Source organism: Lygodium microphyllum, unplaced genomic scaffold, assembly GCF_053477565.2.
Source record: "Lygodium microphyllum isolate KBCC unplaced genomic scaffold, Lygodium_microphyllum_v1.1.10 scaffold_79, whole genome shotgun sequence".
Lineage (NCBI taxonomy): Eukaryota > Viridiplantae > Streptophyta > Polypodiopsida > Schizaeales > Lygodiaceae > Lygodium > Lygodium microphyllum.
The window spans coordinates 192,879-205,185 of record NW_028229562.1 but is presented as its reverse complement, the minus strand read 5'-3'; the positions used below and the strand labels follow the sequence as shown (position 1 = coordinate 205,185).

Genomic DNA, 12,307 nt, shown 5'->3' with positions numbered 1-12,307 from the left:
GAGGCAAAGTTACTGAAAAATGCTACACATGGTGACCTTGATAAAAAGAAGGTTAAATTTCAGCATGAACAGCCAGCCATTTAGCAATCATTAGCTGAATATTTTGTCCCTTTTGATGTTGAAATTAAGCAACAACCTATTGTGCTACAACCAGAAGATAATGGACAGCAAATAGATGCGCATGATGGAATAAGACAGCAAGAAGATAATGCTGAAAAACAGGTTATAGAAGCAAGAAAACGATGAAAATCAGCCACCTGGTGATGGTGTGCATATACCTGAGGATGTAGGTCCATTGCCTATCAATAGAGATCATTGGGTAAGAAGGTCTACACATGTTAGAAGGAAGCCACAAAGGTTTCAGCTATCTTTGGATTTCATTTGATTGACCTATGAAGGTAAGCCTCTAACAATTAGAGAGGCATAGTCATGTGAAAACAAGAGAAAGTGGGAGCTTGCTATGTAGGAAGAGATGAAGTCTCTGTATGCAAATAACATATGGGAGCTTGTAACTTCGTCGAAGGATAGGAAAGCTATTTCTAACAAATGGGTTTACAAGGTGAAATGTATTGATGGAAAGCCCAAATACAAGGCACGTTTTGTTGCTAAGGGCTATACATAGAAGAAAGGCATAGACTTCGAGGAGGTTCTTTCACCAGCAGTGAACGTGACTACGCTTCTTGTTTTGTTTGCTCTCACTGCATTCTTGAATTGAAAGTTGGATCAGATGGATGTGAAGATTGCTTTTCTTCATGATGACGTGGATGAAGAGCTGTACATGAAATAGCTTGAAGGTTTTGCTATTCCAAGGAAAGAGCATTTAGTTTGTATGGTGAAATGCAGCTTATATAGGCTGAAACAAGCCCCTAGACAGTGGTGTAAAAAGTTTGATACTTTTATACTTACCCATGGATTCAAATGCAGTCATGCAGATCACTGCTTATACACTAAAAGGAATAATGATGGAAGCCTTATTGTGCTGGTCTTATATGTGGATGACATGCTAATTGCAAGAAAGTATAAGGGTACTTTACATGCTCTTAAAAGGCAGTACAGTTCAGCCTTCTCAATGAATGATTTGGGAGCAGCTGAACACATTTTGGGTATGCGCATTAAAAGAGATTGAGAACAACACTTATTGTTTCTCTCACTGGACAAGTACTAAACAGATTTAAAATGGCTGATGCCAACCTCTTAGTGTGCATTTACCACCATATACAAAGCTTAGCAAAGCTGATTGCCCAAAAGAGGATGCAGTTGCTACTGCTGTGAAGGGCATACCATATGCATCAACTTGTGGTTCTTTGATGTATGCCATGGTTGCAACTCGACTTGACATTGCTCATACAGTGGGAGTTCTTAGTAGATTCATGTCCTTATTTGTATATACTAAGAACTCCCATTGTATATACTATGACTTATTGGGTACACAAGACAAGTGTATATACTATGGTAAGGGTACACTAGAGTTGTAGGGATTGTGTGATTCGGACATGACAGGAGAACTTGACACTAGAAAATCTACCAGTGGATATGTCTTTACTTGGCTAGTGGGGCTATTTCTTGGTGTTTAAGGTTGTAGAAAATTGTAGCATTGAGTACTATAGAGGTTGAATATATTTGAGCCACAGAAGCTTCTAAGGAAGCTATTTGGCTTGGTTGTTTGGTCAAGGATTTTGATCTTTTTTCACGCACTCCAGTGCTTGATTGTGATAGCCAGAGTGCCGTTTGTTTGGCTAAGAATGCCATGTTTCATGTACGTACTAAACGCACAGATATTCAGTATCACTTCATTCTACACGTCTTGGATGATGGCCTTGTTACACTGACTAAGTTCAAAACCCAAGATAACCTTGCAAATGTTCTCACTTAAAGTCTTGCAAAGGCTCTATGAGCATTGCATTCGATTAGTGGGAGTTGGCTAGCTTAAAGGTACCACTTGGGCCTTTTAGTGGGAGGTTGGTGGGTGTAAATTTCCTTCAGGGTGTAAAGTGCCATTGATCTTCGTCTATATAAACTTATGGGTGTGAACACATTCTTATTTGTACCCTAACATATCTGTCTTGCACTCCATTGCACTCTCTCGTCACAACAAATTGTGCTTTAGAGACTAGACTAGATGCAAAATTTGTTACAAGAATTTCGATTGTAAGATAATTCCATGTAGGTGTACAAGGTACAATGATAATTTAACAAGATACAAAAAATCCCACAACCCAGGACTATAGATATAGATAAATGGACTCGATAAGATATGAAGTATTCACAACTTGGGACTGTAGGTATGGATACAAGAGAATTACAAGATCTCCCTTTACGGGGATGAACAAGATACCGTTGAGCTAAAATATGCCTAGCATCTGGTTGGATGTAGATATAGAGCTTTACTTATTGCAAGAATCCCCCAAACTTCGAACGGTCACCATTGAACTGCTGTAGCATGCTGATCTTGGGTTCTCTTGTTGGGGGTTGATAAACACGGGAAATCATTTGATCACTTCCTGTGTTGTTCTGCAAGTCTCGGATTTGGTCTTGCATCTCTTGAAGCACATGGCCTAGATGCATAGGGTGTTCTATTTGAAGTTGCGCTTGCCGTTCGTTCAAGACTTGAATTTTTTGTTGGAGGTTTTGAAGGGAGGCCACGATTCTTTCAAGAGTCGTGTCCATGGTGCTTAGTAGGGCTAGAAAGTAGTCTTGCTAAACTGTTATGGGAGCACTAGACTGTGCTCTAGAGACTAGACTAGATGCAAGATTTGTTACAAGAATTCTGATTGCAAGTTAATCCCACATGGGGACACAAGGTACAATGATAACTTAACAAGATACGGAAAATCCCACAACTTGGGACCGTAGGTATAGACAACAGGACTCCATAGGATATGTGGCATGAGGAAGAATTAATCCGTACACTTGATCATGGCATGTGCGTGACATCACACATTGAAATCAACACTTGAATTTCAAGGAATTGTTTGGGATGTTGGATGCTGGCTCATTCATTGTGGATTAGGGCAGCATTTGGCTAGTTGTGGGTCAAATTTGTTCAAGTCGTGGGTGAAATTCAAGGGGCAAATTGTTCGAAAGACTTGCTAATCAGTTTGGACACCAAGGGGCTTTTGGATCAGCGGATGAGATTGTAAAATCTCAGTTGTGCCTCATCCAATTGCAATATAATGAAAAGAAATACTACAACGGGTGCCAGTTTTGGGGCTGACAGGGTGTCTATTTGTCTGAATTTGTCGAGGTAAAGTGCACATTTCAGTTTATGCTCTTTCATTAATTGCTACAATTATGTGCTTGATTAGGTATTACCACCCTTTCCGGGAGGGAAGTCTGGTTTCACTCTCCCTCTGAATGTCTCCTGAAATGATTCCACATCTAGTTGTAGAGCTCCATTACAGTTGCAGGATGCAATTGTGAGGCTGGTCCGGTACGTATCACTGTCATTTGGTGCGTTTCTATGAGAATGGAGTTAAAATGGTCGATGTGCTGCCTTGTATGCTGCTTGTGGGGCATTTTGCCATAGCATGTATATCTGTTTGTGACATCTACGCTGTGTGTCACTTGTGCCCTTTTGTTGCCCCTAATATGATACCCTTGTGTGCAGCCTTGTGAGGCAAAGTTTGATTTAGAGAGAGGTAGTGATGACTATTCCCACCTTGTGCACCTGTTGCCATTGTGCCTTGTGTGTGCAAGGGTAGTTGGCTGTCAACTTTTGCCCTGGTGTGTGCAATGTGTGGGGTGCCTTTTGTCCCATGCAGCTGCTGCTGCACAACATTCTGTGTGACACACCGGCTGCCAACAAGATATTGTTAGTGAAAATGGTTGGACTCGATACTACCTTCATCCACCAAACAATGGCAACTCTTCGTCCAGATTTTGAGGCAGTTGAAGAAGAGGAAATGGTTGCCCTGTTCCAATAATCAGCTAGATGGAAAATGTCCCAAGCATGCTTTGGAAGGTGTTGTGGGTTGCTCGGAGGCTCCTGCTCTCCACATTCTTTGGTCCGCTCTTATGTGAAAGGTGACCACTACTTCTAATGAATCCCAAGACTTGAATTAGGATCACCTGATATGATTTGCAAACACGTTGTTGCTGGGTAATTATATTCACCAAAATGTTTCATGCGCCTTTGATACGGTTGAGGATGTTGTCATGGCTACCAATATGGATATCAAGGTAGTGTTGCATTCATTTTTTGGTCTTTATGAAAAGGGTACCATCTTGTTTTTTATGAGTAGAAATCTAATGCTTGCTAGAATCCATTAATGGTTGTCTTCCTTGATGCATGGAGATTGTGTCGATGAAATTTTTATGGGCCATGGAGGCTTCTTTGAATTGCTCGTCATTCCCTTGAGAGCCTCTGTCACGATTAAGGATGATGTCTTGGATACCAGCATGGGCACCAAGGTAGTGCTACGCTCATTTTCCAGTTTTTATGAAAAGGATGTCATCTTGTTTCTTACAGGCAGAATTCCGATGTTTGCTAGAACTGGTCCATGGTTGTCTTCCTTGATGCATGTAGACTGTGTTGATGAAATTTTTGTGGGCCCTAGAGGCTTCTTTGAAGTGTCCATGCATTCCCTTGTGATGTAGGATGAGCTATTGGCAAAGTTGCCTTCGTTTTTTAGCCATTGCTTGGTTTATATTGTACCTTGGAGACCTATGGTGGACTTTCAATGTTTGATTTAGCCTGAATGTCCCATTTGGGTAGAAGTTGAAGCCTGCCCAGCGGTATATTGGCCTTTGTTGAAGGATGCCATGGCTGCCATTGGCACAGTTTTGATACTACCTATATTGTGTGCTGCCAATCAGGACCATTTATGTATGTGGTTGGACACTCCCCACAAGAGACATTATTGGCTACGTATAGACTGTTGTGGCATGCACCCATTGCCTTTTTGGCTCAAATGGGGCACCTCTGGAGGTTATTGCTTTTCTTGTGGACAGTTGAGCCACTTTATGTTTTAGTGTCCTGAGACAAAATGGATAGAAATGCTGCACCTATGGCAGATGCACAAATGCTAGATGAGGAGCTGAAGGATGGTGAAACCTCTCTGCAAAGGGCTATGGATAAGGATAAACAACTCATGCATCATGCGATCAGCCAAGACTTGTTTGGACAGAGGCTCACTCGAAAAAAAGCAAAATGGTTGAGGCTTGAGCATCCCCCATTCAGCAGCCTAGCCCTTAGGGTTCCCTGTGCACATATGTGCGAAGGGTGTATCTCCTCTTTATGGTTTTACTTTGGATGTTCCTCTTCTTGGTCGGCGTAAAGTAGGAATTGATATTGTATCGATTGATCACCCTAGGGAGCTGTTGGTATGCCTTGCTTTCGATTGTAAAGGCAAGGTGATCACCCCATGGGATCGTAGATCCCCTCATCTGGTGTGACGAAGGGCATTAACCCTTCCTCTTTGAAGTTTGTTCGTCTGGGGTAGAATATTTTTGCAATACTGGCAGACTTCTTGGATGATTGAATTCGTGAGACATTGGGAGAGAAAGTTCAAGGGAGGCATGACTCATGAGCAGCCTCGTCCTTGATTTTTTGGTTCCAGATATACGGATTGCCACTCGGAATGTTCACGGGATTTGTTCCAACAGTAAGCAACATGACATGTGGCATATTTTGTATGCAAACAATTGCGATGTGTTGTGAGTTGTTGAGCACAAAAGCCATGATGATGCTGGTCGTGTTTTGGATTGTCATGGTTTTCTCTCTTTTATGCTGGTAGATAGAAAGGCAATGCACTACTTGGGTGTTTTTGAAGGATGCCTTTATATGCCTTATAACTCATTGCATCATCAAGCCTTGTGGAACCACCTTTACCATTCTCTATTTGTGGAAAGACTGGGTTTGCTTATGGATGATTTTAACATGTGTATTTACTCTTCTTGGTCTACTTGGGGGCACTCTTTGATGGATACCTTAGAGAGCAGGCCTTGGAATGCTTTTGTGATGGATGTTGTCAAATAGGATCTTTGGTCGTGGCTTTCCCCATCGGCTTGGAGGTTTACATTTCATTGAGCCCAATACGGGCCAAGCCAAGCATGATAAATTCCATGCTGCCTTGACATTGTCTGCACTTTAAGAATTGCATTTCCAAAATTTCTAGTAAAAAGGAGTGCTCATGCTCTTGATAAGCAACACAATCCTTCCTTTTATGTTGCAAACTATCATACCACATACAGTTTTTTCTTAGTTTAGGGGGCTGCTGCTCGTCTCCTTTCCTCTTGTCCTTTCTCATTCAAATTTGCGACCTTCAATTGAAGATCCCACATGGCTTTAACCGATTCATCTAATACATCTTCCCTAATAGTGGGAACAATAGGTGTAGCCACAAAAGTGGGTGGCTTACTAGATACATAAACTATTTTTCCCATAATAGTAGGCAAGCTGTCTTCTTATATGCTTTTTCACTAGTGTAGTAACAAATTCATTAATATGCATCCATTCTATTTTCACTGAGGAGGAGTTACATGTTGCCAGTAGACTCGGACAAGGGTCCATGCTGCTAGATGTGGCAAAATATCCATTTGCATGCTGTGGAGGACATTGTGGCCTTGGTTAGTCTAGTGTTGCTTGATTCTCCACATGATGCTTTTTAGTTGTGGTCTTATCAAGAAGCTAAGCTAGGGATTTGACTGAGGCTCTTTAGGACAGTTCTTGCCATTCTCATAAATTCTTTTAAGCTTTGCATGCATCCCCTGCGCAGGAAAATATGGTCAAGTCGCAAAATCCAGTTGGTCATATGGTTATGGGCCGCTGATTTGTTGAATGTATGTGTTTGGACTAGTTTGCAAATCTTTTGGATTCATGGCAAGCATGCTTTCCTCATGTTGCTCATGTGGGTGCAGTCTTCTGTGCCTTGGTTGGAGATGAAGTTCCCCAAGACATGCAGGACCCCCTAGAGGCTGATATTTGTGAGGGCGAAGTTATGGAAGTTATGCTGCATTTTCCTAATGATAAAATTCATGAATGGGATGGTATTACCAATGAACTCTTTGGAACCTATGCATCTCTTTTGGCAAAACCATTGGCAGCCATGTGTCAACAGGTCTAGGTTTCTAGAAGTATGCCTTTATTGTGGAAAGAAGGGTTGATTAAGTTGATCCCTAAAGTTCCCTTCCCTTTGAAACTTGCACAATGGAGAGAATTTCCTTAATAGACACTGTGTATAAGATCTTTGTGAAGGTGTTGGAAAATCATCTTCATAAACACCTACTTGGTTTGATACATCCTCATTAGTATGGTCTTAGTAAGGGCAAAAACATTCTGCACAATATATTGAATGCACAAATGGCCATAGATTATTCGTGGCGCACACTATATAGGAGTTTGTTTCGGTGTAGTTGGATTTGGAAAAGGCCTTTGATTTTTTTGGAATGGCCTTTTCTTGTAGATCTCATGCATGCCATGATTTGGCTCTCGTATGTCCCGGTTGATCTATACCATCAGCAGGTGTCACTTCTTGTGTTACGGTGAATGGTGGAGTCCTTGAGCCCTTTTCCCTTGCATGCTGGGTACAACCAGGTTGCCCCTTGAGTCTACTCCTTTTTGCACTTGCTAATGACCCCATTCTTTCTATTTTATTGCACCTTCTTGATATAGGAGAGCGGCTGGTTTATCTCTCCCTTCCCACCATCATTTTGTGGGCTAAGTGCTGGCTGATGATACATTCATGGTTTTGATCCTTGAAAGTAGATGTTTCTAACCATTACAAAGCCCTAGATGTTTGGGAATTGTTTGGGCATGCATCGTTGAGTCTTAATATTAATGCTGCCAACTCCTCCTTGATTACTTTTACGAGCTCAAATTTACTTGATTTGGGGTGGTAAGGTGTGGTTGTTCAGCAAGGAAACGTTGCAAGGCATCTTGGTTATCCCTTGGGTCTTGATGTGCAGCCAAGTCCCTTTTTGAAATTGATATCACAAAAATTGGAAGCCAAGTTTGTTTATTGGAAATCTAAAGCTTGGCCATTTCATGTGTGCCTTAAAGTGGCATAGGCCATTGTACTCCCCATGCTCCCTTATTGTTGCCTTGGACTAATGTTGTCTTGAAGGATCTCATTTGGCGCTTTCATTTCATGCTATGGAAGAAAGATTTTGTGCATGTGGATATATCTTGGATATCTTGGAGCCATGTTTGTATCTTGAAATCCATGGGAGGGGGGGCTGTTTTGGATGTTCAGACCCATATGGCAGCCCTTCGTTGGTCTCTTTTTCAAGTAATATGGTTTCCTTGGATGGGGCAGGGGGACTGTTTTGGATGTTCAGATCCATATGGTCTTTTTTCCAAGTAATATGCGTGGGTCAACATCCCTGGACTGCTATTACATATTTTCTTCTTGAGGATCAGGGTCTTTGCCATGGTAATACAAAGATTTACTGTTCATGGTGGCATGTACTTAATGCCAAGGTTCGATTGTTTACATCTAGTTTAGTTCTTCTCAACCGTTTGGTGTGCTCGCGGAAAATGGTGCTTTGCAAGGTCCAATAGCATCTGGCTTGAGGATAGACTAGTTGCCAATTCACTGCAAATGGAAATCCTAGCGGTGTCTTGTCTGCTTTCATGGAAAGACACAGTGGAGGAAAGACCTTAGTTTAATCACATGGCTCTCCTTGGGTTGGCCTCAGTGTGGCTGATGCCACTATATTGCCACGAGGCACACTGATGTCTTTTCACACCATCAAACAAGTCTTTCGGGTCCCTCGTGGCTATCGTGATCTTTGGGGCAAGGATCTAGTCTTTTGCAGGACCATCAGCCCTTTCCTATCATAGATATAAATTGTCCATGGTAGGATTGGCATCTTGCAAGTTGTTTGAGTTTTGAGTCTTATTCAATTAATTAAATTTATCATTTCATGATTAGAGATTGCTCATGGTTGATTTCTAAGGCCAATGTGCTTTGGGGATTGCACAAATCCAAAGCGTGGTGGAAATTGACAGTGATGGAGGGATAGATCAACAAGATGTCATTCAAATGTACGGTGTTCACTTGGAGAATGGAGGTGGATGGTCTTCCCCTTGGATCGGTTTTTCACCCCAAGGGTAATTCTTGGGGTGTAATTCCAATGGTTTCTTTCTTTTGTATGATTGCAATTGAGTCTTCTTGTCACAGATTCATATCGTGTCCTTTTGCATGATAGATTCAAGCCCTCATTTTTGACATTTGGTATGCTGTGGTGGGGAATAGGCTGCATCCTTTTGATTGGGCTTTTGATAAGTCAGTAGATGATGGGGAGATAATTGGTTTAACTCTTTCTAGTGGTGCTCAACTTTTGGGTCAATCTCTAACAAAGGATTTCTTTATATTTCTTCAAGGCCGACCGGCTAGACCAATGGGAATAGTGTTTGGAGTCTATTTGGTTTGGCTGCAAGGCTTCATTTCAACGATTAGAAATATGCACCGATTTCTTGTACGGAGATAAATTTTCAAGGTTAGGGCCGGTAGGGAGCGGTTGTTTCTAAAGCTGAAATTACTGAGCACTTGGGTTATCCCATTGGTGTGGATGTGGCTCCTTGGGTCTCACTTGATTGGATGTCTTCCCAAGTTCATGACAAGTTTATGCATTGGAAATCTCAGGGCTGACCTTTTCATATGCAAGGTTTAAAGTAGCACAATCCATCATGATTAGTATGGTCTCATATTTTTTTCCCTTACTTCCCTAGACCAAGAAGTCTCTCTTGAAATTGGTACAGCCCATTTGCTTTATGTTGTGGAAAAAGAAAGAAAATCCTCTAGGTCAGGTGTGGATATCTTGGCAGGATGTTACTACTCCAAAACGGTCTGGTGGGGCTGCGTTGCTGTGTATCAATATCCATATGACAGCTTTGAGATTGGCTCTTTTGCAAACTCTATGTGTGTAGAGTTGTCCTTGGACGGGCTTTGCAACAAATTTTAGTGAGGAGATAGGTATCTCTCATGGTGGTACTGTTATCCAGGCTTCTTGGTGGCATGCTCCGAATTCCACATGGCCTCTCAAAAATTTATAGTCCTTTCTCCTCACTCATTTGATTAGCTTCTGGCAGGAGATTCTCTGCTTTACAGTTTGGCATTCTCCTGATTTCCGAAAGGAGGCCTTTCCATTTTCTGAGATGGACTGTGCTCTGGCACATTGCTGTTCACTCCACTCTTGTTGTGTGCTCCACACAATATCTGTGCTGTGTTTTCCTAGTCTTTTGGCTTCAGTTAGGATTGCTTTGGTTTTTGTTGGATAGTGAGAATGCTTGATTTAAATATTCTCATTTAATTTAATCTTATTCATGAAAGAAGAGGAGGCAGGGAGGGCGTGAACTTTGTGTGGATGTTTCCTAACCTTGTGCACATGTTGGTGTTCCAGGTAAAAGGTTCAAACTTACGGGAGAAGAGTTGGAATATATACAGGATCATCATGAAATGTATAAGAAATTGGGTGGGATACATGGCATTGCTCAGAAGCTTGATGTGCAGGATGTGCAACAGGGAATCAATGGTAATGATGCAGATCTTGAGCAAAGAATCCAGGAGTTTGGACCCAACAAATATGATGAGAAGCCTTCTCGAGGGTTTTGGATGTTTGTGTTTGAAGCATTCCAAGATGTAACTCTTATTTGTTTGGTGATATGCGCTGTAATATCCTTGGCTGTTGGTATTCCTACCGAGGGTATTAGCCAAGGTTGGTATGATGGTGTCGGCATTCTTCTGAGTGTTTTGGTGGTTGTATTTGTCACGGCAGCTAGTGATTATAGGCAGTCGCTTCAGTTTCAGGACCTAGAGAGAGAAAAGAAGAAAATCAAAGTGCAAGTACTGCGTTCTGGTGAAAGAAAGACTGTATGGATCTATGATCTTGTAGTGGGAGATGTTGTAGTCTTGTCAACTGGTGATCAAGTCCCTGCTGATGGCATTCTTGTATCTGGGAACTCTTTGACAATTGATCAGTCAAGTTTGACAGGGGAAAGTGAACCTGTTTATCCCAGTGAAGAGAAACCTTTTCTTCTGTCTGGTACCATGGTTCAAGATGGGTCAGGTAAGATGCTCGTGACTGCTGTTGGCATGAGAACAGAGTGGGGAAAATTGATGTCCAAACTCAGTGAAGGTGGAAATCAGGAGACACCGTTACAGGTTCAGCTCAATGTGGTTGCAACTACCATAGGGAAAATTGGTCTAGCTTTTGCTCTTCTTACTTTTATAGTCCTTTTGGTACGATTTTTGATAGCAAGGTTCCAGGAGGGTTTCAGCCAATGGAGAGCCGAGTATTTTCTGGAAATTGTGAATTACTTTGCAATTGCAGTTACAATCCTGGTCGTTGCGGTTCCCGAGGGGCTCCCTCTTGCCGTAACTCTTAGCCTTGCTTATGCCATGAAGCAGATGATGAATGACAAGGCTCTTGTTCGCAATCTAGCAGCCTGTGAGACCATGGGCTCAGCAACATGCATTTGCAGTGATAAGACAGGAACTCTGACAACAAATCATATGACCGTTGTGAAAGTATGCTGTGCTGAATTTGTAGGTGTAGCTGAAAAAGCTTCATCAGGTATACCTGATAAAATTATGGACTGTTTTATTGAGGGTATGTTTCTGAATACAGAGGGAGCTATAGGGGAGCATGGTGGTCAGTGTCAAATACAAGGTAAGCCTACTGAAGCTGCTATTTTAGAGCTTGGTTTGTCTTTAGGTGGGCAATGGAAAGAAATAAGATCTCGGTGTGAGATACTAAAGGTTGAACCCTTCAGTTCAGAGAAAAAGAGGATGACGGTATTGTTGAAAATGGCAAATGGAAGGCTCAGGATTCACTGCAAAGGTGCTTCAGAGGTGGTTTTAGGTATGTGCAACTACAAAATGGATGAAACTGGATCATCTATTCCTTTACATTCTACAGATGCAGAGGAATTGAGAAAGGTGATCTCTACATTTGCTCAAGAAGCTCTGCGAACTTTGAGTTTTGCATATAAAGATTTAGACACTGCACCTGACAGCTCAAAGGAACTCTTGGAGGGTGGTCTGACTTTTGTTGCCATTGTTGGAATTAAAGATCCGATCCGTCCAGGAGTCAAGGAAGCGGTCAAGCTGTGCTTTAAAGCTGGGATCAAGGTACGAATGGTGACAGGTGATAATATAGAAACTGCAATGGCGATTGCCCGTGAATGCAACATTCTCACAAAAGAAGGAATAGCCATTGAGGGTCCAGATTTTCGCCGTTGGAACCATGAACAGATGATGGAGAATATTGCAAAGATACAGGCAAGTGAATTGGTCTTCATGTCTTCATTTCATCCATTTTTGAAACATTTCAGTGTGTTAGTTTTTAAAGAAACAGGCTGTAG

At 41.9% G+C, this 12,307-nt stretch overlaps 1 protein-coding gene across 7 annotated transcripts in view; it reads left to right on the top strand.

The window, feature by feature from the left end:
• Nucleotides 1–12,307, top strand: part of LOC148008698 (putative calcium-transporting ATPase 11, plasma membrane-type) — an 82,529-nt gene that overhangs the window by 40,409 nt on the left and 29,813 nt on the right. For all 7 annotated transcript variants that reach the window (XM_087674061.1, XM_087674060.1, XM_087674058.1 and 4 more), the window contains one exon: nucleotides 10,345–12,224. In XM_087674061.1, the coding sequence (XP_087530187.1) occupies nucleotides 10,345–12,224 (1,880 nt within the window). The remainder of the gene's footprint in view (nucleotides 1–10,344; nucleotides 12,225–12,307) is intronic.